This window comes from Microsporum canis, genomic scaffold (assembly GCF_000151145.1).
Source record: "Microsporum canis CBS 113480 supercont1.8 genomic scaffold, whole genome shotgun sequence".
Classification (NCBI taxonomy): domain Eukaryota; kingdom Fungi; phylum Ascomycota; class Eurotiomycetes; order Onygenales; family Arthrodermataceae; genus Microsporum; species Microsporum canis.
In genome coordinates this window covers 637,262-661,731 of record NW_003299162.1, presented here as the reverse complement: position 1 = coordinate 661,731, position 24,470 = coordinate 637,262, and the positions used below count along the sequence as shown (strand labels likewise).

The 24,470-nt window shown below is 47.4% G+C and overlaps 12 protein-coding genes across 12 annotated transcripts; 3 read left to right on the top strand and 9 right to left on the bottom strand.

Annotated features, from left to right (window-relative positions):
* Positions 1 to 301: 301 nt before the first annotated feature.
* MCYG_08182 (uncharacterized protein) lies at positions 302 to 1,175 on the bottom strand (the record flags this gene model as incomplete). Its single annotated transcript, XM_002843053.1, has 4 exons — positions 302 to 611; positions 665 to 688; positions 741 to 931; positions 993 to 1,175. 4 exons carry the CDS (start codon positions 1,173 to 1,175, stop codon positions 302 to 304), a joined length of 708 nt encoding a protein of 235 aa, XP_002843099.1.
* A 276-nt stretch (positions 1,176 to 1,451) lies between these two features.
* On the bottom strand, positions 1,452 to 2,109 carry MCYG_08181 (uncharacterized protein; the record flags this gene model as incomplete). Its single annotated transcript, XM_002843052.1, has 3 exons — positions 1,452 to 1,752; positions 1,805 to 1,849; positions 1,901 to 2,109. The coding sequence occupies 3 exons, from the start codon at positions 2,107 to 2,109 to the stop codon at positions 1,452 to 1,454; spliced, it is 555 nt and encodes a 184-aa protein (XP_002843098.1).
* Positions 2,110 to 2,462: 353 nt separating this feature from the next.
* Positions 2,463 to 2,909, bottom strand: MCYG_08180 (uncharacterized protein; the record flags this gene model as incomplete). The annotated part of the gene is made up of 2 exons (XM_002843051.1): positions 2,463 to 2,581; positions 2,633 to 2,909. The coding sequence occupies 2 exons, from the start codon at positions 2,907 to 2,909 to the stop codon at positions 2,463 to 2,465; spliced, it is 396 nt and encodes a 131-aa protein (XP_002843097.1).
* Positions 2,910 to 3,260: 351 nt separating this feature from the next.
* Positions 3,261 to 4,725, bottom strand: MCYG_08179 (conserved hypothetical protein; the record flags this gene model as incomplete). Its single annotated transcript, XM_002843050.1, has 3 exons — positions 3,261 to 3,838; positions 3,872 to 4,456; positions 4,509 to 4,725. 3 exons carry the CDS (start codon positions 4,723 to 4,725, stop codon positions 3,261 to 3,263), a joined length of 1,380 nt encoding a protein of 459 aa, XP_002843096.1.
* Positions 4,726 to 5,390: 665 nt separating this feature from the next.
* MCYG_08178 (conserved hypothetical protein) lies at positions 5,391 to 6,932 on the top strand (the record flags this gene model as incomplete). Its single annotated transcript, XM_002843049.1, has 3 exons — positions 5,391 to 6,117; positions 6,173 to 6,385; positions 6,433 to 6,932. The coding sequence occupies 3 exons, from the start codon at positions 5,391 to 5,393 to the stop codon at positions 6,930 to 6,932; spliced, it is 1,440 nt and encodes a 479-aa protein (XP_002843095.1).
* Positions 6,933 to 6,967: 35 nt separating this feature from the next.
* On the bottom strand, positions 6,968 to 8,231 carry MCYG_08177 (uncharacterized protein; the record flags this gene model as incomplete). The annotated part of the gene is made up of 2 exons (XM_002843048.1): positions 6,968 to 7,261; positions 8,034 to 8,231. The coding sequence occupies 2 exons, from the start codon at positions 8,229 to 8,231 to the stop codon at positions 6,968 to 6,970; spliced, it is 492 nt and encodes a 163-aa protein (XP_002843094.1).
* A 292-nt stretch (positions 8,232 to 8,523) lies between these two features.
* Positions 8,524 to 10,409, top strand: MCYG_08176 (conserved hypothetical protein; the record flags this gene model as incomplete). Its single annotated transcript, XM_002843047.1, has 5 exons — positions 8,524 to 8,541; positions 8,755 to 8,859; positions 9,011 to 9,366; positions 9,416 to 9,545; positions 9,588 to 10,409. The coding sequence occupies 5 exons, from the start codon at positions 8,524 to 8,526 to the stop codon at positions 10,407 to 10,409; spliced, it is 1,431 nt and encodes a 476-aa protein (XP_002843093.1).
* Positions 10,410 to 10,732: 323 nt separating this feature from the next.
* On the bottom strand, positions 10,733 to 13,550 carry MCYG_08175 (NWD1; the record flags this gene model as incomplete). The annotated part of the gene is made up of 6 exons (XM_002843046.1): positions 10,733 to 10,870; positions 11,076 to 11,146; positions 11,287 to 11,791; positions 11,847 to 12,083; positions 12,108 to 13,411; positions 13,442 to 13,550. 6 exons carry the CDS (start codon positions 13,548 to 13,550, stop codon positions 10,733 to 10,735), a joined length of 2,364 nt encoding a protein of 787 aa, XP_002843092.1.
* A 1,466-nt stretch (positions 13,551 to 15,016) lies between these two features.
* On the bottom strand, positions 15,017 to 15,847 carry MCYG_08174 (small s protein; the record flags this gene model as incomplete). The annotated part of the gene is made up of 1 exon (XM_002843045.1): positions 15,017 to 15,847. One exon carries the CDS (start codon positions 15,845 to 15,847, stop codon positions 15,017 to 15,019), a length of 831 nt encoding a protein of 276 aa, XP_002843091.1.
* A 1,582-nt stretch (positions 15,848 to 17,429) lies between these two features.
* On the bottom strand, positions 17,430 to 19,880 carry MCYG_08173 (conserved hypothetical protein; the record flags this gene model as incomplete). The annotated part of the gene is made up of 3 exons (XM_002843044.1): positions 17,430 to 18,116; positions 18,192 to 19,082; positions 19,143 to 19,880. 3 exons carry the CDS (start codon positions 19,878 to 19,880, stop codon positions 17,430 to 17,432), a joined length of 2,316 nt encoding a protein of 771 aa, XP_002843090.1.
* Positions 19,881 to 20,264: 384 nt separating this feature from the next.
* On the top strand, positions 20,265 to 21,781 carry MCYG_08172 (conserved hypothetical protein; the record flags this gene model as incomplete). Its single annotated transcript, XM_002843043.1, has 3 exons — positions 20,265 to 20,753; positions 20,827 to 21,021; positions 21,098 to 21,781. 3 exons carry the CDS (start codon positions 20,265 to 20,267, stop codon positions 21,779 to 21,781), a joined length of 1,368 nt encoding a protein of 455 aa, XP_002843089.1.
* Positions 21,782 to 22,192: 411 nt separating this feature from the next.
* Positions 22,193 to 23,025, bottom strand: MCYG_08171 (conserved hypothetical protein; the record flags this gene model as incomplete). The annotated part of the gene is made up of 2 exons (XM_002843042.1): positions 22,193 to 22,631; positions 22,694 to 23,025. 2 exons carry the CDS (start codon positions 23,023 to 23,025, stop codon positions 22,193 to 22,195), a joined length of 771 nt encoding a protein of 256 aa, XP_002843088.1.
* Positions 23,026 to 24,470: the final 1,445 nt, after the last annotated feature.

Below are 24,470 nucleotides of genomic sequence, written 5' to 3'. Positions count from 1 at the left end.
TAATGTTTTGATTAACTGAGAGAATATTTCAAAACATGAGATACTGCCATATACATAGTATCGTCGCATAACGCCAAGAGCGGGTAAATTGGGTTCGATGCAGATCACAAAGTGTAAACAAGCTTTCTTCCACAACAAGGTGACTAATCTAACTCTGTTCTAGTTCTGTGGACCCAACTTTGCCCAGCCTTGGCATCCAGGTACGGAACCTTCTAGAACTACATGTCTGACTATACGCATGGGCTTTAACAATGGGAGCAGGATTAAAAAATTCCTATAATGCGACAAAAACCAGCAAAAGTTATCTGTCCGTCCCAATGGTAGGCAACCTGAGGGCTTCGGGGCGGATGTCGGGAGTATTATTTGCGTATGTATATCTGATTAGCTGCCTCGAATGGTAGACGCTGTCGAAAAAGCTCTGCAGCTGGCTCACGAGAGGTTCTTGCTTTAGATAACCGAGCCTAGAGAGCAGGTGACGATCGACTGGGGAAACCGCAAATATTGCGCGGGCTTGGAACGTTACAAGCATTCCAATGAACAGCGAAGCACTGTCATTCATGTCCGTGTCGTATGAATCGTGGGCAGATGGTTTATCCCCCAGAGGAGAAAAACTAAGCTCTCGTTAGCGGCCAAGTCAGGGTTGCTAAGTGTTCCGTAGGCATACCAAATATACTCCTCCTCACCAATGCTATGTTGACAAGTTAGTCGACTAGTCGGCAATAGTTCTTGGCCCAACTTACCGGCGTAACGGTACAAGCGCAACCGTTCCCAAAGTTACCTGCTGGAAGAATTCTCGGTCCTTGAAGCGTAGGTCTTTATAGGAAGCGACACCAGAATTTATTTTGGCTCCACCGCCGTCGAAAATAATCCACCTAACCCTGCGCGGCTCCGCGTTGGGTGTAGCCTTCTTGTCTTGGTACAAGAGGTAAATCTGCTTACACATATCTTAGCTTCGGCGGCATGGTGGATGTGTCTAGAGTAATACCACTCACGCTAACATCTTCAGGGAGATATTTGGCTAAATTTCCGTACAGTGGGAGCGGCCTCGCTAGCTGATATGCCTGAGGGTCGGTTGTTTGCGTAGAAAGATTGAGTTCTGGTGGATCCAGGCCTCGATAGTTGGAGAGTGCCGGTGGAGGGTCGCCGTTCAAGGAATGACCGCAGGTCGAGCCCATCCTGCCAGTAGACAATAAGGGAGGCAAAGAAGGCACTAAGAGAGACGAAGAAAATCGATTCTGCTGTGAGTTGAAGATGGTTGAAGGGTGGGTGCGATTGCGCAGATATTTAACCATGCAGCGTAAGGCTCTACACCTTGGGATCTACTTTAACTGCAACTACTTGCAACGCCGCATGTCTAGCACCATTTTGACCTCTGGGTGCACTCTGCAAAGCATCGAGACAGTCACACCTTAAATTGAAGTAAAGAAAACCGAAAATAGGGATAGTACACACTAAGAAGGAGGCTGGAGCGAGGAAGTCTTGGTGCATGATTTGAGATATGCAGCAAAGATATCCTCTATCCTGCCGAATCCTTCACAGTACTCATTGCTATACTGGAACCAGAATGGGCGTAAGTCCCTTTTCAGTAGCTCGCTTCCCCACTTCTCTGCGACCTCCGGGATATCTTCCGCTGAGATATTCCATTTCGAATCTAACATCACGTCGCAGAAGAGCTTTCCCGCACCCCCCATAATGCCATCGAGTTGCGCCAATCGCTCCCACCTCGGCCTGATACCCCTTACGGTGAATATCCTAGTATGGATCGTTAGAAATATTGACGGTATCGTAATGCAACGTTACCTACAATGCGCCTTTTTCACCCTGAGCCGTTCTAGGAAACATAAGATCACTATTGGAGGTCAGCTTAATGTGTCGCCACTAAAGATTAAAAACTCCATACAGTGGAAATTCAATTGCACAGGCAGATCCGAGCGTCAGCGTCTTGAGGTTATTGTGGATATAGATTGGTTGGCCCCAGCCTGGCTCATCGGGAACTCCGTTAGTGTACAATAACAGCGTCATAGTGGCGGGCGATATGTCGTTGGGCGCCCTCCAGATGCTCCATTCGATGGTGACTTCTCCAGTAAAATCTTCACCCGGCGTTTGCATACTGCAATTAGGAAGCAGCTGATAAGAAAAATACTGTGTGGGGTCCACGCTATACATGGTTTAACAATTTAAAGGAGAACGATATTTGGCAAGATACAGAAGACAATATCTGATCTATAGCTGTGGCTGTGGGGTATCACTCCTTTTTATACGTTAGCTGGCAGCAGTCCTTATACTAGGTAACTGGACCCTAGTACCGGCAGCATCTGTTGTACTGCATATTATACATTACGTTCCAGACCAGAAATGTACGAGCTATCCAAATGCCCTAGAATTAAAGAATGGGGGACGGGTTTACAACGGATATCTGCATGATACTAAGCCTTCCCGCTAACTAACCAATTACACGCATCCTAGTTCTCGCGCTCAAATCCTGGAGTGCCACTCGGACGGTTACCCGTCCAAAATACCAGTTTTTCGCCTTCCGCTGCATGCATACTGCTGGCTGTCTTCGCAGCAGAGGGTTGCCGGGCTAAAATAATCAGTGAATGGCAAACCGTAGTAATTTGATTATTAAACTTACGGTTTGAATCTCTTGTAGGTCGCGCATATGATTGGCAATCTAGACGTTGGCGTTTATAACCATTTGGCCTGTTTTGCGCAGCGTCTGTATGGGCATTCTTCGAGGGCCTTTTCCGAGATTCACTCAAAGGCGTATCCAGCTGGGCAGATAAGTATGTTTTGTCAACCTGGTCAAGTGCGTCTATTAACTCGTTTCGAAAGTGTATTAAGATGTCCGGCGTAGCAGACATGAGCGTATTGAGAGCTGATTTGAATTTTTCTTTTTCGATTGAATCCATGGGGAACGCGTTCTTGCGGGAGATAGAATAGGAGTAGGGAATGAGTAGTTAGTAGTAAATTCAAGGAGAATTCCCGCGTTATATAGACCACGCGTTAGAGCGCATTATGATACGGGCTATCCATGGCGTTTTTCATTATCGAGATGCGTCAAGAAACACCGCTGAGAAATAAATTATCCAAAGCATTTGAGTCGAATTTGTAGTAAAATTGTAGTAAAATATTAAAAGCATCTAGTGGACGTATAACAAAACAAAAGATCTATCTGTACATTGGAACAGATGCGCTTGACACCTCACACACCCCGGATGCACCAGTTGATATTCTCATAATTGGCAGATAAATCAATTGTTTCATAGTGTATTTATATAACCTTGGGGCACGTACTCTGTGCCTAAGTTCCAGGGGTCCCAAGACGTGTAGTAGTTTTGGCCTGGAGTAAGTTCCTGGGCATGAGGATCGGCAGAGGCAAAGGATTGCATCTGCCTCATGTGGTCCATACCGTCGGGGAATTCCTCTGGACCGTAGGATCCTAAATGTTCTGAATAAGTTGGTGCCGCTGAATAAGTTGGCGCCGGGGCAGGGAGCGACCGAGGGATACTGGTTCCCACACCGGAAGCAGAGCACTCAACGCCCGTACATAGTGAAAATTGAAAAGACCGCCTTTTCTCGTCGTTGGAGCAGATAGCAAAGCTTGGTTGAGCGTAACCGACCGACATCCCTTCTATACTGCCGATGATAGATGATGGCGGCGTTCTAGGCTCTGTATTATGGGCTTCAATCTTCTTTTCTTGTTTACGTGTAGATAGATGACGGGTCGGATCATAGGCAGCTCCTGTAGCGTCGTCTATCTCTTGCGGGTCTTCTTCGGTCTTTGAATCCCTGTTGACGACATAAATTACAGCATTTATATCTGTAGTTATATCAGCCCCTATACGAACTCTGAGGATATGTGTAAGCTCACCTGCTTCGCCTCGCTCATAACACTCTTCCGCTCTTCGGACCTTGTAAATCTCATCCAGGATATCAAGTCTCTCGTGGGGTTTTATCTGCCTTTGGGCATATCGTCCTGCTTCCTCTAGCTTATCCGCAGTCATTCCATGAGACTTGCCGAGCTTGCGGAAAATATGGATAAGAAGGCGTATCCGGTCTGGCTTCCTCAGGTGATCGGGTTCACGGTGGGTAACGCCTGCCGGCCACCAGTCGGGCTTGGTCTTCTCTGGGTCCCTCTTCTCGCCAGGTGCTCCTCGTCCTCCATTGTAGGGATGGTTGACTTGCTTCCGTGGCTCAATGATCTTGATATATGCCTTTGCTACCTGGCGACAGTTGATCTGCTGGAATGCTCTGAATGCAGATTCATAGTATGCCTCAACCTTCTCCTCATTTCCTATTTCAAGGGGTACCATTTCCACGTCTTCCGTATCGTTGGCCGGCTCCTCTGGTTCGATGGAGGCATGGTGGATGATCTCTCGGCGGCGCTTCTTTGAGCTATGTGAAGGTAAAAATTTTTCTATCGGCGATTGTATTCCATGTTCATGATTTACGTTTCCTAGTATTCCGTGTAAGTGGATGATATAATACACAACTAGGGAGATTCATACTGGCGAAGAGAGGCGAAGTAGCGTTGACTCCTATAGTTTGTGCGAGCCAATTGCCAAATTCAAAAGTGAATATTGGGCGTCCGAACTCTGGCAAAGATGTATGTAGCTTGGGCTGCCCGTTATCAAAAACTAAGGTGAGAAAATACGTGGGGGAATCCTGAGAAGGGTGCTGAGCGCCTACTCCAGGGAAGGTAGATACTCCTCCAAGATCAACCATTATCAGAGGCTCAAAGTCGAACTGAAGGGGTAGAAGTGCCGAAAAGTGAGGGCAGTCTCTTTTGAAACACAGAGATGCGGTTGTTCGGCGAAAGTGAGAGTGTTATATAAAACTAACTTACAGTACTATCTTCCGCTTCTGCCAGGTGGAATCGATCCTGAGCTGGTGTCTAGACAAAACAAGATAAAGATGCATCGGGCGATCGCATCGTCGCTCCGATTAAACGTCATGCCTTCTCGTAGATCTGGAGGGCCCATGTGCATAGTCTTTGGTGTGAAGGGAGCCGGGGTATGGAAAAAGAAACAAATTGGGCCATACAAACCCCGGCCGGTTGACTATAAGGCCAAAGAGCCCTTTTGAGCCCGGAAAGGAGACCATCTGAGACCATTGAGACGGCGGAGAGCTGTTAAGCGCCAAATCACCTGCTAGTATTCTTGTAGCTAAACAATGCGTATCCGTGTCTATTATTAAGGGCCAGGTTTGTACTCCCCGAAATAACGGAACGGCCCGGTAAGATTTAGCTAACAAGGCCTGAAAAGCGGGCCGCTGCCGCGCGCAGCAGCGGCCCACCTTGGCTGGTGACTGAAGAGTATTCTTTCAGGCGTCGTCACTCTCGCCGCTGTTCTCCAAGCTGACTCCCTGTTCTCCAAGTTGACTCTATCGTAATGGCAGACTTGATACCGAATATTGGCGACAGCGAGAAAGAACAGGTTTCCCTGGCTCTCGGAACATTATCACGAGCACCCCTCTCTGTTCTTAGAGAGCTACGTGAGCAAATCACGACGGTGACCAAAGAAATTAACAGAAAGCTGACGGAAGCTGATGGTTTACCCCACGCTCTACTTCTCAAGAGCGTGTCGAACTCAAGCGAGAAAATCAGGGCATTCGTTCAGAAACCTGAGACGGAATTGCTAGAGAGGAAGTCGGCTGGAGATCTACGCCTCACCGATATCAGACAGACGAGGACGGCGACAGATAGTGACTTGTTTCTTGCATTCTTAGGGGAACGGTCACTTGCACTGGAGAAAGAGAAATGGGAACGCTGGGGACTCGGTTACTCCCGAGTAGATTCGCTGGTTCGGAATCTCGACGCCAGCACCGATCGTAACGGTGTTGTCCGGCAGTTTATGGAGTTTAAGGGGTGGTCCCCTGACAATAAACCCCTTTATCGAGCAATACTGCGTGGGCAGAAGTACCTCGTGAATGAGAGGTTGTTTCCTAATTCCAGGGGGTCGAGCGCCATATACGCATTTAAGGGGAGAGACTTCGACCGTCTTCACTTCAAATCGCTCCCCTTGCTCTACAATCAACTTTCGCTTCTGCACGGTGATATCCACTCTCTCGCACAAAACGTATCCCATAACGTTGATGCATGGCAGGATTCCTATGACAGTAAGAATGATGGATGGCCCCGAGCGAATGGGATGGCTCTAACAAGTGAATATAGAGGGTGCGAACGTGATAATCCAGTGCTTTGCGGATGGGCTCCGGCTCGGCCTGCCTCTTGATCATTCAGCAATAGCACCTCTCCTCGGGGTAGGGCGGGATGGCACCGACACCAGTGTTCGGCAAATAGAGATATCGACAATGGGCGATGTGGACTGGTCGACTACACAAACTGAGGGGAACTGCACACAAACCCCAGGTCAAACGTCATATGGTTAGTCTCATACCAATAGTTATTCTTCGGTCACTAACAATCCTCAGTTCGCCAGACCGCTTCCTCCTCGTTGTCGGATACATACCCTGTTTCCCAGCAAAACCAAGACCGAGCCCAACAGATACACGGCACCCGGAATATTCCAGCAGGGGGGGACCATCTTCTCCCTTCGCAGAGAGGGACGACAGCCCGCTCCAGCATCAATGACAGCCGTAGAAGCACCACAGGGGCTCAGAGCTCGCCCTCGTCGCCATTAGGCCGGTATGAATCTGATCCCAGTGACTATGACTATAGGCCTCACTCCGAAGGTAACTCAGACGGTAGTGAGATGACCTCCACCACTCCCCCTCAAACGAACCAGAGTACCGATAATTTCCGGGTGCTTGTGGATGCTGCAGAAACCTACGCGAAACAGATGAACAAGCGACCCTACCTGGCAGACAATAGCAGCCAGTGCCGAGTATCGCAGCGAAGAAGATTAAGCGAGGAGATAGGAGGTAATGGACTCGCAGACTACGGTTCAGAGATCACGCAGACCTGTCTATAGGCGATAACCCTTCAAATATATATATATTAGAGCGGTCAACCGGGAGCCTCGCGCCGCTTGTGCTCCTTCATCCCTCCGGTATGCGCGAGCGGGAAGGTGGCATCGATCGGGTGGGGGCATATGATCGCGCTGCCTGCATGGGGTGTAGTTGAAGTATGTTGCATCGATTGTTTGCGAAGCGGAGCACTGTTCCGCCTGCATCTGTGGCTGTGGATGGCGCGGCGTTGGCGGATCGTTGGCAGCGCATGTGACATTGGCTGAGAAGGGAAAATCAAGCGGTTGCGAACCGGGGGGGTGAGCTTTCTTAGACGGCTGTCCTCCAAACCATTCTGAAATTATGAGCTATACACACCCCTGGACCTATTTCCGTACGTTCTAAGTACGTCCCTTACAAGATGAACAGAAAGTCTAAGCTATGAAGATCGATAAAAAGGCTCCACAGCCCCGTCGCCCCACCAGGCGCCTCGGCCCGCAAGAGGGCTTCCCGCTCTCTTGGCGATAATGCCTGGCATTATCGCCAAGAGATTATTTTCATCAATGGGTTGATTCCCCTTCCTTTACTTCCATCCTCCTGCTTTCGCTCTCTGCGAGAAATACCCATCCAGCGATATGTCTTCCCCCAACCAAGATGAGGTCAGAAAAGCTTTAGATACCCTTTTACAGGCACCTAACGATGCTCTGAGTGCCAGGATCATATTTGTTTCATCTAGACTTTGTCTTATTCGCCGCTAATACATATAGTAAATATCTTAAATATCTCACATTACAGTCTAAGCTAACTCAATTCACCCACGAAGTCATCCATGACCCTACTTTCCCACCTTTTGGGACATCAAGTATGCATAACCCAAAAATGTCATAACAACAGCGTTCTTCAAGCGGTATTCCTCCAATAGTAACATTTCCAGAAACTAAAAAAGGTATGAGGGCTGTATAGGGACAATCATCTCCTATTCTCGTGCGTCCTTCAAAAAACACAGCCACACCACGCTTGTATTCAGAAGATGTGGCTGGCCTGTATTGACTTTTATCTGCGGCGGCACTCTTAAATATATTATCAGCTCTGGCAGATTAAATATTTACATTGTTGACTTAGCATACATAGGATTGCTCGACTTTAGCTATGAACTGATCCTCGAGGGGTTTTGTAACAATAAATTCAGGCTCCAGGTCCTTTGGGTGGTGTGAGAGGCTGTTGACGGAGTATAGTCTGCTCTCGGCGGCTGCATCATATAATTTTTGGTGCTCCAGTGGAATGTCCCGTCGGTCGACCAAATATCGCGGTATATCTGTGCCCATGACAGAAGTAGCGGCGGAAAATAGTTGTAGATAGGAGTAAAACTCGACTTTGAAGGCGAAATTTGAATAAGGAGTGTTGAAGGAGGGATTAATATCGTAGTTATGGTGGTGACTGACTGGGTATGGTGGGGTGGAGGGGCTCTTACAACAGAATTAGATCCCGTGACTCATCGGAAATTCAACGTCAGCTCCTTAGAGCATTGAATTCCGTGCCCAAACTGGAGCGCAGCACCCCATGCGCCTCTCCGCCTCAGCTTATGAATGCCCTTTCGAAACGAAGTGTAAGCTACAGATGGGTTTATACATTGAGGTAAGCCGGTAACTCGGCCGATTTATAGCGGGTAGCCAATCAGTAATAAGTGGCACTAACCACGGGGAAGTGGACGCATAGTGTAGAAAAACTCACGATAAAAAGGGGGGCTGGAGAGGCGAATACATTACATGGGTGTTATGAACTTGTTTTCACCCTCCAATTATCCTTATTCATTTTGAAATTTCCTTTAATCTAATGTCAGGCCCCCAGCTTCTTAAGGATATAGCTGGGCGCATTGCAGCATCGGCCAACACGACCGCGTGGATCTCGCAGTCCGCTGAGTGCGCAAAGGGGTGTGGAGCTGGGCACGGCCTTGTATCGGAACCACCAATAATGATGATGCCGCAGGCATAAAGAATACAGCAGGTCAATAAGGTATGTATATAGAGAAGGCCGCGTCGATGCCTGATCTACATAGGAAGGATGAGGTATAATCACGTGATACTCATCGATCAATACTTCATAGCGTTCAACACGCCATCGTTCCAGCACGTCCCGCGACTACAAAGAGCACAGTATGCCTCTCAACATCTTTCGCCATGCAATTTTTAATGTCGATGCACTCTGCCAGCTCGCAAGCTCTTTACGTTTTGGGAGATGCTGCTGTTGCGATGTTACTCAAGTACCAGTAGGCGGCAGCTTGTACTGGGCAGTGTTCGTGTTGTTTGACGATGGAGTCGAGTGGGTGTTTCGATCTCCACGATATGATGGCACTATCCGGTCTCCAGAAACGATCCAAAAATTAGTAGCGAGCGAAGCAGCTACGTTAAAATATATCAATTCACATTTAGCCATACCTGTCCCAGAAGTTTACGCGTATAGGTATGATCGATCCGGAAGTTTTCCTAGTATTCTGCTAACCGCCAAAAAGCTGCTCGAAAAACAATAGTGTTGGAGTACCCTATATTTTAATGAGTAAAGCCAAAGGCTCCCCCCTTAGCACAAAGTGGAAACCACGGGGGTTACAAAAATCGGCCCTATCGTTAAAAGAAAAGGCAAAGGTCCTATCTCAACTGGGCTCTATAACGTGGTAACTTTCTCAGCTCCGGTTCGAAGAGATCGGCTCGCTTTTTGAGGAAGAAGATGGCCATTTTCGGGTGGGGAGCTGTTTATCACGGGGACTGGTGGACTTTGACAGAGATAGCTTGGATGAATTACCCCGGGGGCCATTCTCCTGTGAGAACGAATACGTTGACGCCCTGATATTAGCATTTTTGCAGCATGTCGAGTGTCTCCAGCTTCATCATCACTGCTTCTTCGCGCCCCTGCCGACCCGCAAGAGATATGATGATGATCGCGAATATCGCAGAGCGTGCGATCATTGGAATAATTTTGTTGCCCTTGGTTCCAAAATCGACGGCTCCGACAATCGCACTGACTACATGGTAGTCGGACATTCTTTACGCGCAATAGCATCAAAATGGACGATGAAAGGAGCGACGGCAGGCCCCCAGGATACCAATCTTGAATTTACCTTGCATCATCCTGATCTCAATGTGAACAATATATTCGTGGATGACGATTGCAGAATTACATGCATCATTGACTGGGCATTCTGCTCATCCGTCCCTTTATCAGTCCTTCTCATGGCGCCTGGTCTTCCGCAATCCCGAGACGAACTGGAGACCCCTTTAATTACTGCGTTTGAAGACGGACTAAGCAAGTCGATATCTACGGGAGGTACAATACTTTCTAAGCTGCGAGCCTTTCCAAGTCACAGATTCCTTTGGTTATTCTATCGGCTAGTGAGTTTTGATTCTTCGGGAGACTACTCCCAGTTCGAAGAGATCTGGCGATTAAGTGACCAAAATAACCTGGATTTCTCGACGTTTTTCAATCACAACAGCGATCCGATAGCTATATAAAAAAGCACGAGGAAATGAAACAAGACGATGAACCTATAGACTGCGTAATACGTCGTGAGGCAGCCTACTTTCAGAGGGACATGGTTGGGCTGGCAGTATCAAGGAAATTGACCCTAGTTTCCGAATGGACATCTCGGTACCGCAAGATTGATAATAAAGGTATACGACGCAATGGGAGCATATTTATAGCTGATGACAGACTTTGGAAGTGGATTTTGAGGTCGCTAGAGCAAGCGGTAGGTCTGGAGTAGAGTGATCCTGGGCTGTACCATCAAGAACACCAAATATCCGCAGCCCAAACAGCAGGGATGGCCGAAACCAACTCATTGGCCCTCACGGTGAAGAGAGAGACCATCACGAGAGCCACTCCCTGAGCTTCTACCCTTATCCCTGGCCGATAGCCCCCAAGTCGCGGATAACGTCTCTTGGTCAGTCTCGTGGGATTTGTAGCCTGCAACTTCCTATGTTGCGGTTCTTGTATGAGAACCAATATACCCTTTTTCTTCCAACTTCAATATAGCTGATATATATATTATCTATAGGGTCTATTTTTCTTTTATAGAAACCCTAAGGTACAGGGTGTCCTGAAGGAACAGCTATATAAATGATCGCAGTTTCAAGCCTTCGGCTTGAAATCCTAGTCTTTTGCTGTAGTGCAGCAGTTACGTCTTGGAAATGCGCCTCCGAGATTGTGGCCGTGACAAAATCAATTAGCAAAGAAGTGTTTAAAAAAGGGGCTGGGAGTCAAAATTGAATATCAGCACTCGTCCTGAACTATAGCCAAGAATAACAGTCGCTGCTGCCACGGCAGAGCATTCAGGCCGGTACTTTGGCGGGATCCATAATATGTTCTCTGAGTTCCATGTGATCCACGTACGGGTAGAACTAATACCCCAGCCTTGAAAAGGCGACCTTCTAGGCGCGGCTGTAATATCTGAAACCGACGGTACAGGGATGGCGCCAATATCAGTGAGAAGGTATGAGCTGGTAGTATCGAACGATATAATAGGGCCGCGTGACCCATTCTCAACGCTTTGTAGGCAATCGCCGCTACTGGTACTCCAGATCCGGACCGTCATATCACATGATGCCGATGCAATAAGCATAGAGTTGTGAGAGAAGGCGACTGAGTGGACTGAGCTATTGTGGCCCTTGATAGTCTGTAGACAAGCGCTCCAATTATCCTCTACTGTTGGTTTCATTCTGACCCACACAGGCTCCTCCGATGCAAATAGATCCTTTACTAGGCTTCGAGCTGGACTGAATATAAGTGCTGAGCTGTATATCTGGAGAGGCCAGTTTTCTATCACATGTTTATGGTTCAAAATAAATCGGCGTGCATCTTGGATAAGGTAGATGAGCTGAGATCTCTCCGCGCTTCCCTAAGTGCTATTAGAATAATCTCGGAATAGTATGGCTTTAATAAGAAAGACTCACCTGGAGTATATACTCAAGCTTTGATATTGCAAGAATCCCTTCTGAACTGCTTCCAAAAAGGCTAAGAGCTTCAAGCCAATATAGATAAGTTTCACTGAAAAACCCATAGATTATTCTGCCTAAGGAATCCTCTTCTGGTCCAGGGGCTTGGTCAGAATAATAGTCAATCAGATGGCTAACCCAATGGATGCATGAATACCGCACAACAGCTAGTGGGTCCTGCTTAGGTTGTTGTACCTAATTAATAGAGAATCTCGGTACCTTTAGGTTGTAAATATCACGCCGTAATATTCTGGACATAGCTTGTAGTGATTGCGAGAAGATGGTATAGTGTTCATTTTTTATCCCAGATGGGAAAATCTTCTCCTTTGATGGATTTCCAACTAAGAAGTCCTTGGCAGATTGATGGATAAATAGAATGGTAGGTCCCTTAACAGTTAGAAAAGAGCCACAAAGCCTGATAATTTCCGCTAGATACTCATTGTTCGAGAAGCCGTCAGGAAGATCAATGAAAGTCATAAGCTCATCCAGTGTAATAGGCCGGTATACAACTGAGACAATAGCCAGTATGCGAATACAAAGTATAGCATCCTCGGAATTGCTGATCTGGTCCATCATCCGTTGGTAAATTTGATCCAGCCCCGGAGGAAATGCATCCAATTTCGAGTCGATATGGTGGAGTCTGACCTCTCGCCTTGCAAGTTCTCGACAGACTAAAGCAACCCAGAGAAAGGTATTATTTGCGTTTAACGATAGACGGCGATGGACTTTGTCCTCCGTACCCTTACTATAGTTCTTTTCCTTCGCTAGTTTTTCAACCATATGCTTGATATATATAGCAACAGCTGCTGAGATGGATTCTTCATTCAGCTCGAGAGAAAGTAAGGATTTCTGTGCTGCCATATTAAGACTATCCTCAATGCTTGGCCAGTGGCGGCTGGATACAATCCACTTAAGGTTTGAATATGTCGCTGATGTCTGCCTAACCAGGTTAAGAAGATCTGTTAGGCCTGTTGTACATTCGTCGAGCGCATCGATGATCAGGAAGTTGTGGTTCAAGGTCCGGTCTTCTAGGATGTTTTTAAAGATATCACACACGGTAATCCAAGCATTTATACGCTTGAATATGTCTCTATAATTATCATACTCCTTCCGCACATGCTTTATCAGTGATGGTTGCTGATTAACCATCTGGCGAATAAGGCTGCGAAGGACAGCTGTGGCGTTATTATATTGTGAGTTAGTGGCCTGGCAGAAGAAGAAGGACAGATTGTGTTTTTCGGAGTTTGACTTCTTCAATTCGTCGATAATACTGCAAAGTAGCATCGTTTTACCCTTGCCAGGGTCGCCCCTGACCCAGAGAAGCCGACTCTGCTGGTCACCACGCCATCGCAGGAACTCGGGATTCTTGAGAACCCAGATACATGAATCTTTTAGGAGGCCGCCTTTACTTTTTTGTATACCCTCCTTCTCATAATCAGGATTGTCTGGCCACAAGTCGTTCAGACACTGGCAATCAGTATCGAGAGGGTTGCCTTGTTCGAGACCTCTGTTCAGTACCCTATCTCGGCATCAATTGTCTGGTGTCAACTCACCGTGATAGTGTATAATATCCCCGATTTGAGCTCTGGCATCTCCGGTGATCTGTATATTTTTATAACTATGTCCCGCCATAATTTCAGTGTCTTTTTCCAGTCCTGACATGATGGACTGGTTTTCCATACAGAACGATCGCGAGATGGATGATGGAGCCTGCGGCGGGGTCACCTTAAAGAAGTTTTGGGCTCGAGAGTTTTGCCAAGACCGACGACCCCGCACCGGGCCTGTGGAGTTGGGCAATGCTCGTCTGAATACCACATCAACAATACCGCGCCCGTTTGGGAGTGTTTTTATTACTGTGTGTTTCTCTCAACGATTATTTTTCAGGAAAACATCAGACATGGCTGATCCATTGAGCATCACTGCTAGTGTTATTGCTATCGCCACCCTTGCATACTCTAGCAGTAAATCGCTTTATTAAACCATTTCTAATATCTATAATACTCTATAGAACCTTATTTACCTATGTAAAAACCGACGTTAAAATACTCTATGAAGCTATCGGGTCTTTATAGCGAGGGCTTAAGGAAGAATGCGCTAATATAATGCTCTCTAATACGCAAAAGTCGAATCTATACGAAATAAAGCCTACTCTAGAGGCATACTATATTCACTTGCGATATATTTAAGGAAGGCTTATGCATTACTCCTGTCATGCCACGCAGCATGCGCCCATCAAGCCCATATCACGTGGCACCCAAGCATATAAGCAGTGCAGCGACCAGAGATGATGAACGTCATCACTGTGTATGATCTTTGGTCGAATGGCATATGCTATATCATCACTGCTGGCATAAACGGCCATTACAATAATATAATATCACGTAGTTCGATCTGGTAATCCTGCCAACAAGTTTGAGTTTCCTCGCTACGAAGTTTGTAGAGACAAGCACTCTCATGAACCTATTGTATCCAGCAAAGTCTAAAGATAGATGGATGCCACGGTAACTATATACTCAGGATGGCATTATTCTTTCTTGTGTCTTTACTGGTTTGACTGATGCTGCCCTCTTCGAAGATTTCGTTGGGCAGCTACTCCAGCACTGTAGACGGTGGCCAGAATCAAAATCCGTCCTTGTTATGGAGAATGTATTATTCCATCACTCAGTTAGGATAAAGCAGATTCGCTTCGATGCTGGGGTGAAACTACTATATATATCGCCATATTCGCCTGATCTAAACCCTATAGAGGAATTCTTTGCTGGGCTGAAGGCTTATATCAGGAAGAACCGGTTACTGTATGAGGGGAGATCCTAGTTAGTGTTTCGGTGCCTTCTTTTAACGATGCGTTGGCGTCAAAGAAGAGAGTGCAGAAGGTTATTTTTCGAAGCGCTGGTGTATCAATTGAACTATGTGATTTTTGATAGAATCCATTCATTGTTTTTGTCCGATAAAGTAGCAGTATCATTATTAATACAACCTTAGAGTGCTTTGCAAAATTCCATGCTTCAACTCTTTAATTATTCTCGGTTTGATCACTAGGCTACAGACTATGTAATATGCTTCGTCACATTGCGCTTATGTACGGTAAACTGGCATAGGGACCACAGTTTGGCATCTTTTCATACAGTTTAATCATCCCAGAAATCTTTTCCTCCATACTTATTCCCTACCAGCACTTTCCCGTTCTCTCCAACCTCCACACCATCATAAATGTGTGATGCACCATTCGCATTTCCGTGCCAGTCTCCGTGGAACGCGTCGCCGGTATGAGCCTTTCCTTTCACCACGAAGTTCGAGTACTTATGACCCTTTTTGGTAGCGGTCTCGAGCAGAGGATCGACATCCCGAGCAGCAGTCTCAAGTAGCTTCAAAGAACTTTTATCATGGACTTGTGCTGCTTCTTCGTCGGCAATAAGTTGGAGTTGGGGCTCAGGGAAAATTTTTTCAAGGTTGCTGATAAGAGAGACGATATCTTCAATAAGCCTCTTAAACTCCGACCTATGGTAGAGAGCCCAGCTCGCCGTTTTCAGGACACTACTGCCCTTCTGTCGCCTAATGACTAACGCCCTCATATTGTCCGCGAGGGCCGTCACTGTAGGGTCAATATCACAAGGAGCGAATACAGAGAGGTCCTCTCTGTCCCGTGCCTTCATCTTGTGTTTCTCCGAAATCTTTTGCGTGTTTGAGAAGAGGACAAGAATCTGATAGAAAGTATCCTTCGCCACTTGTATTTCGGCAAGGCTTGCGTCCCGTTTCCCTAGGTTGGGGTCATCATAAATCTTCACTGCCTCCCCCCATCGTGACAGACGGAGTTTGGCGCAGTTGAGAGCAAGAAGATCTGTCTGGAAATCTCGTCCAAAGTTGCGACCAAACTGGACGTACTCAAAGCAGTCGATGCAGGCGGTGAAGGCGGCAGCAACACCGACAGTACCAGCGGCAATGCCAAAAGGCTCGGCCATGATATAAGACGCGAGAAGATAGATAAATGGCTGCACTCTTCTGTTTTCCGTTCGGTTAATCATTTACGAGGTTTGTAGATTTGTGATTGAGTTTTATATTGATAAAAGAGGGGTTATCGCCTAACTAGGATTCAGCTGTAAGAGCTGCCCCGCAGACTGCCTCGCGACGCCTGACAGGACCAAGCGTAGACATGACGATGTGCAACGCCGAACCCACGGGTATTTGGGTGGGCTGGGTTTGGGTCAAATCTGAGCACTTCTAAAAAGCCTTGAGTAAAAAATGGGTGGGTCCTAATTAAAATAAGTTTCGGATAACCCGTGAGGACTTCGCTAATTCTAAATATAGAAAAAGTCTAAAAAGTTTATTTTTTCCGCCTAATTCCTCGGATGCCCATTTCCCGGCGATACACGGTATCGGATGCCCCCACCTTGGCGCCGCTAATCTGATGGAGTACGTTGTTCCCTTTTTGAGTTATACAGCGGTTTTTGTACTATCATCCCAAGCCAATAATAAATATTCAATCATGCATATATCTTATTGGGCAACCGGCCGGTGGGTAGAAAGGCATGTCGTTCGGACTAAGATACCCACCACTACCAGCATCAAAAAATCGATTCGATTAACAAAGCATTGAATTAGCAGTTATATAGGCGTAAGAAGTAGTCCTATCTCACCTATATTCCTTCCTGCTCCCTCTATGGAGATAGCTAGTGGTTAACTAGTCCTCGTGCTCCCTTATATTATTCTAAAGCTGGTTATTAAGAGCTTTACGAAGCTCAATAATCTCTTTATCGGATTATTTATCTTCGGCCTTAATTAGGTACCCCTACCAATAAGATATATGCATGATTGAATATTTATCATAGGCTTGGGGATGATAGTATAAAAACCGCTGTATAACTCAAAAAGGGAACAACGTACTCTATCAGCGGCGCCAAGGTGGGGGCATCCGATACCGTGTATCGCCGGGAAATGGGCATCCGAGGAATTAGGCGGAGTAGGTTATCTTGATGTGCGGGAAATTCGACTTTTCGCACGAGTAAATCTACGTCCTCGGTTTCGACAGGCGATATCGAGAATACCATATTGTTGGTTGACAAAAGAATATGTTTAGGCGCACAATCCGCAAGTTGTTCTGGCTCCGTAAAACCTCTAGGCATGAAAAAGGAAGAGAGTAAGAGGTTTCCAGCATCCTGAACCAAAGCTGGAGGGACGTTGTAAATATATACATTGATAGGATACGATCACCGACAATATTGATAACCTTTGAAGCTCGCTCCTAATAACTAAAAAACAATATATCGAATCAACACAAGGATGCTCATTGCCCCTACATTCTGGAGGCCTTGGCGCCATACCTGGGGTGCGTTATTGATGGGGGATGGTGATGGCATCTCCGGACGGGCCTTGTTAACTACGGAGCGCGCGGTGACCCGAGAAGGTAATATGTCAAATATAACAAGTCTCTCTGCCGCCAATTAGTGCGGGCTCGCCTTTTTGGCCGAATGGCAGATTCTGACATAATAACTTGCAAGAAAAAAGAGAGAGACAGCGCCTTCGCTTCCAGGTGTTCGGTTCTTTTCAGGTGCAGCCGCCATTTTCCCAAAGGCTCTGTTCTAAAAGATCCTCGAGGTTGCCAAGTCGCACTCCTTGGAATGAACTCCATCTAGCTGGCTTTGCTGACTGAATTCCCAAAACAGGCCGTGGTCCGACAGAGAGGGGACGTACTAAATCCATGCTCACCGTTAACCGACTGAAGTCGTGAGGGTTCGCAATCGTGACGCCAGATTGTGGAACTACTTCAATGGGCGTCCCCTTGGGCAGCCTTCCTGGCCACCATTCATGTGCTAAAAGCGCCGCACTGAACTCGACCACGTATTGATCGCCCTGAACCTCAATAATTCGAGCAGGGAGATAGAGCTGCGCGTCGCTAATGTCATGGTAATGGAGTCGAAAGTCCGGGTACATGACCGGCGCATCAACAAAGTCACCCACATGCAGACAACGGTAAGGTCGGATGTTATAGCTGGTCATGTTCCTACGCCAGGGCCGCCACACACGCCGCGTGCCTTTTCCGAGTGTTGTCAACTGCTCTGAAGAAAACAGCAGGCGAAAGCCGTCCTCTTCATCGTTAGCTCTGCCGTCCTGGCTAACGGCACTACCAGGGTCGCTTATTATTGGTGCCTCATACCAATCGACAAACTCGACCTCATCTTCCTCGACTACCGTGACTCTTGAATCATGCCAGTAACCATCATATTCAATCTGCTGAAATGTAAGTATCAAGCTTCAGTTGCACCGCAAGGAATACAGGAATAAGAAAAATGTAAAACGCATACGTACTTGAATTTTCTCGCCTATGCAAGGGGCTGTGGAAAAGGTCCTTGACGGCCCCAGCAGCAGGTATTCAAGCTCTGGAAGAGAAGAAGTTGCATTTTGAACCTCTTCCCGTAGCATGTTGTCAAACGAATGTTTTATTGGAGTTGTGGAGAACAGTGTAGCATTTGCGCCAACGCCTGCAGCAATAGTATACCTGCCCCCGTAACAGGCCTTGAATTCCGTGACATGTTGGTCAGGTCCCCAGGCGTGCGCACCCGATTCCATCTCGTGCCGCGTCGACAAGGTTGCTCCGACAGCAATGCCCCCAATCGGACGGATTTGTCTCAAGAGACTTTTGCGCTCTATTTGACCAGTTTGGAGATAGCGAACGTAGACATAAATATCCTGCATGGCACCGCTGAAGCAAGAAAAGAGGTTTTCATTGCTTGACTCCATAACCTCTTTCTCCGTGGCAATTCCAAGCTCTTCAGGCGTCGAGACGGTAACGACCTGTGCAGATAACCAGCCTACGTGACCAGCGGGGGACTCGATAGACGCAGGAAGGGCAATATCGCTGGGGTCTCGCTCACATTCCACTAACATCCCGTAGCCGGCATTTTCCAAAGCTAAGGCTCGAATCTTCTCGGACAAGGAAGAGGTTTCAAGAAAGCTGAAATAGTTTTGGGGTTTCACGTATCCTCTGTGAAGAGGATCAAGCGCCGATTGAAGGGCAGGAAGCCAGAGAGCGCGTGTCGTGGCAAGTCGGCGCGTGCCATTTGGGTTAATGGAATAGCGACTCCCTTTCCGACGAATAACGTCTATGTTTCCAGTTTCATATACTGCCGTCGGCATGGTGTTCAGGACAAAGGACTGCTCCACCTCGTGAATGAAGCGTGCCCAAGAGACGTACAGCACCTACAAATGAGATTAAGTTTTGATTAAATCTGCAGAAGAATTTCTATAGTATATGCTCACCTCGTAACGAAAAGCAGAAAGACTTAGTTCTCTTTTCTGGAACCGATCCTTCCAAAACGCCATTCCCTCCGGGTTGTCCTTTTCGTAGTGCTCGATGGCCGACCTGTCAGGATATATCATGGTATCTTGAAGCTGCTGCCGAAGGCTTTGGCACTCCTGCATGAGACTTCCCAGCAACAGATCAATGCTTGCAAAATTTGTTGTAAAGTCTCGGTTGAGCAAGTCTTCTGGCCTGATGTCCCGTCCCACACGGTCTCCGGACCCCGCGACCTCCCTCCCTGTGGCCTCGCTCTGTCGAGTCTTCACATCTTGCAGGATCATAACAGAAACTGCGCTGTAAACTCTTTGGAGATGCTCCGCCTTGCGCTGGATGTCTGCGAGCAAGCTAGGAATCTTGTTGAGGGCCCATATCCGCCGGATAAGTTTCCTTCCAAATATTTCTTTATTCGCACCGACATCCCTTTCCACAGAGGGTTCAATATCCAGCGCCGTGGCACATTTTGCGCAACAATCTGCAATGCTTTGCAGGACGTCCAACATGGCGACAAACTCGGAGACATGTGCCCTGATGATGTCTTCATTGGCGGGGTTTTCGAATACCGTCATCAAAAGCTGGAGGTTGACAATAAGTAACTGGAGATCCTCAGCAGCCTGGTTAAGCGAGTTGAGTCGCTTTTTAATTTCCTGGCCCAGCGTGATAAGGACATTAAGCGTGGTGTGGATGTCGGACACGGACATGATGCCGCAACAGAAGTACGTCCTGGTATCAAACCGCACTATCGGGATATTTTTTGGCACAATCCATACAAATAAAGGGTACGGAGTAAACACAACGTAATTATCAATTGTGGCGGCACGGGAACGCGGGAAAAGCGCGGGTAATACCCTTAATCATAAATAAGCTTAACACCCGGACCCCCCCATACAACCGCTAGTTAGAGGCAAAGGTGCTTATATAATTAACGATGTGCCCCGCGCCTTAACCAGCCCTAACCAGCCTTACCTATGTACCTTGAAAAAATCGTCCGTTCTGGAACTTGCCAGCTACTTTTTGTTTTATGTTCGTTTTTTCTCCTTTTTTAAATATACCCGCTTTGATCTGGTATTATATATTGTAAATCTATGGAGGCCTGGCTGAAGGATTCGGGGGCCAGAGGTGTAGATGGCATAGAGGTTGCCAACTTCGCCGTCACCGGGAGCGGCGTCAAGGCACTGCGCAGCTTCAAAGAAGGAGAACGCATCCTCACCATCCCATCTGCCTGCCTGTGGACGGTAGAGAAAGCATACGCCGATCCGCTGCTTGGCCCGGTTCTTCGCTCTGCGCAGCCACCCTTGTCGGTCGAAGATGCTTTGGCTGTCTATCTGCTCTTTGTCAGGTCGCGGACATCAGGCTATGAGGGCCAGCGACACCACATCGCTGCGATGCCGCAGAGTTACTCGGCGAGCATCTTCTTCACAGAGGACGAGCTGCAGGTCTGCGCGGGATCCTCACTCTACGCACTCACGCGGCAGCTAGAACAGCGTGTGCGTGATGACTACAGGCAGCTGCTCGTGCCCTTGCTGAGCCAGCATCGCGATCTCTTCCCGCTAGACCAATTCACGATAGAAGATGTACGTTACATTGCCTCTTGCTGCACTTTACCCGCTCCATGTCGCTGACCGAGCTTGCTTTTGCCTTTCTTAGTACAAGTGGGCTCTTTGTTCGATATGGAGTCGTGCAATGGATTTTGCAGTCTCAGGGACGACTTCAGTTCGGCTCGTGGCACCTTTGGCAGACATGCTTAACCATTCTCCGGACGTGAAGCAGTGCCATGCCTACGATCCAACGTCCGGGGACCTCTCCATCCTTGCTGCGAAGGACTACCAAGTCGGGGATCAAGTTCGCCCACCACTCTGCTAACCTCTGCCAATCTCTGTTCTGTCGAAGGGCAAAAGCTAACATGACGTCATGACAGGTATTCATTTACTACGGCAGCGTGCCGAACAATCGGCTTTTGCGTCTCTACGGCTTTGTCCTGCCAGACAACCCTAACGACAGTTACGACCTCGTACTCCAGACGAGCCCGCTGGCCCCCCTCTACGAGCAGAAGGAAAGGCTCTGGGCGCTGGCAGGGCTCGACTCAACCTGCACCATCCCCCTCACCGTGAAAGATCCGCTTCCGAATAACGTGCTTCGTTACCTCCGGATCCAGCGACTGGACGAATCCAACATCACAGACATTACGCTGCAGCTGGTGAACGGCACAGACGGCAAGGTTAGTGACGGAAACGAGATGCAGGTGCTGCAGTTCTTAGTCGATTCGATCGGCAGCCTCCTAGAAGGCTTCGGTATCCCGCTGGAGAAGCTCGAGGCACAGCTCGCGGCGGGAGACTACCCCGCGGGAGGCAACGCTTGGGCAGCAGCACACGTTAGCGCGGGCGAGCAGCGCGTCCTAACACGGGCCAAAAGGACGGCAGAAGATCTGCTGGAGGCCGTTCTTCGTCCGCCGGCGACGCAGTGCGCCAATTGCAGAAACGAGTCTGGCGCGTTGATGTCGTGCGGCAGATGCAAGACCGTCAAGTACTGTAATAGGGAGTGTCAGGTGGCGCACTTTAAAGACCACAAGGCTGCCTGCCGGTCTCTTGCGGCATCGAAATGAGAACTCCCCCAAATGATGTATAGATAAGATGTAGTAATAGCTCTATATACATACTATGTAGTATGTTACCTGTGGCTGTTAGATGCACTCCTGAATTTAAGATTTTGGGACTAAGACGAAAAAGAAAATTTGCATGTCCCTTGTTATAACTAGTGGTGTAAGATGTAAAGCACAAAAGCTTCTCTAAATGGCCCTTTACTGGATATAAAATATTTGAGCTTGGGCTTTCAGTACCATCATATGTGAATTTTAGTATTTTGAGCTGTTCTCATTGATGCGTGAGACAATGGCCTCTAGTCAATGGCAAGTATGATACACAGGGTCTTCCAACGAGTGTATGCTTTGCAACTAACTGAAATAGTCTACCATCACCCAAGCTACCCTTGCCAACGAAAATTGGAATGGCCGCCTCTAGACATTATCGACAATATACGACACAATCTCATACAACCCAGAGGATTGATCCAACTTATCTCCGGCGAGCTCAATCTCGCGCGGCAGTCCACCTCTGACGTAAAGACCGTCCATAGTCTCACCATCTAAGGAGTCTTGATCAGAAATGGTGGCACCATCGGACAGCCCATCGTTATCCTCGTGACTGTCCGTGTGTCTATCCGTGTGTTTATGGTGCACATGATGTGTGTGAGACTTAGTTGGCTGTTGCCTGGCCACCCCCGAGTCTCCGACAACCTCGAATCCCTCGGAATTCATGGGCCAATCTCGAATGAACTCAGTCATGGTATCGAAGCTGTCCTTACTGTACGGCAGTGGAACTTCGTACGGCACGTCGATGCAAGTCCGTTTCGCCGGGTACTCAAGTTCGTGGGTCGAGACATTGTCCATTGCATGCCTCAAAACTCTTGTATAAAAGCTTCTTGCCCTGAGAGATCTGGTCCTGGCGCTTCCATGTACTCGTATGCGGAAAGATTGCCCTGGTCATCTACAAAGTAGTGGTACCCGTAGAGAGATCGGTGCTGGAAGGCGGGGAGAGGCCGCATGATGGTGATGCTTCCATGATTGGGGGTATGGATGTCCTGCGCAGCAAAGACCTCGCCCTCTTTGAGGCGAAAGTGTATATGGACTAGCTTGATACGCACTCGGTCAGACAGATTATACTTGTTAAGCAAGTTCTTGAGATCTGCTATGTCGACTGAGTTGGCATACGGAACGTCGAAGACATTGCGGATGTTTGGGAGCGTATTATATATAACCGCCGGTAGGATATCATTCTTGAGCACTGCCATATTGTTTGAGAAGTGTCTGTAAGATGAAGAAGATGATTGTGCAGCCAAAAAACAGACGACAACAACGCGAAGCACACTTGCTTATTTATAGTCGAGTGATACACATGCACCCTAGAGGCCTGCTACGTCGCATTCACTCCTAACCCGAGTCTTTCCGTGAAGACAGGTCGGAAGCTTGACTTGCAGTATTACATTGAGCGGGGTAATGCATATGTATACAATAACAGCGATGAGCAGCAGTTGATTGGACTTACAGAGCAGGGTAAAGATGGTTTGCGTAGCAGTGACCATTCGATGCATCACGACAGAAGGCCAATGGTGCTGATTTCTTTGTATGAATCTAATAAATGGCCACCTCGTTGCCGCACAACCTGATACATACACATGCATATATATCCTCTGAACCTTGCTTGACGCTGGCATACTATGTATTGCATTTCGATGTGGTTGGCTTTGGGCTGTGACAACACATACATACATACACACAACAAAACAACAACGAAGAGGACCAAGAGGTGATAGAGAAAGTCAGGGACTATAATGAAAGCTGTTTACTGTACGATCAGCATGTTAATGTGTCGTAAATCATAGAATTAAATTCTTAGGAAAATGAATAAATGGAGAGGGATTGTTGTTCTGATGCTAGCTTCGAACTCCCACTATGCGGGTCTTCCCGTGTTTCGGAAGAAGGGGAGTCGGCCTGATACGGCGGACTATATGTGCCATGCTCTCAAAATTCGTTTTTAACTTGTAAGGCATAATGCCACGTAGCCAATTATAATAAAGGTATTTTAAATAGTACTATTTTATATAGATAATACTTTACATCCCTTATCTAAGTACCTCTTATCTTAAGAATACTACCTTCTCTCCCCTTTGGCCCACAGCCTAACTTCTCTCTCTAGGCTAGGCCTCTCTCCCTAGGCCTCTCCTATATAAGACTCTTCTACCTAAGACTCCTCCTACCTCTACCTACTATAGAGTAGTAAGAAGTAAAAGAGGAGTAATAAGAGCCTTATATAAAAGAGGCCCAGAGAGAGAGGCCTAGCCTAGAGAGAGAAGTCAGGCTGTAGGCCAAAGGGGAGAGAAGGAGGTATTTTTAAGATAAGAGGGATACTTACGTAAGATAAATAAAATATAGAGAGAGTAGCTTAGTAATAGAAACCCTAATTATTAACCAATAATATAGACTCTTTTTACTTAGTAATATAATTATATAATAAGAATACTACCTTACTGCGTGCCTTTATATAAGTTTGTTACAAAACGAATTTTGAGAGCATGGCACATATAGTCCGCCGTACCTGATTCGTTGGCAAAGTGTCCACAGTTTACCCCTGGTTCGACGCCGAGACATCAAACCCCGGAGCTCAAGTGCACTGGCTTTTAGAACGCTCAATGAATGCCCGAGGGGTATAAAACGGAAATTTATCTACCATATCTCC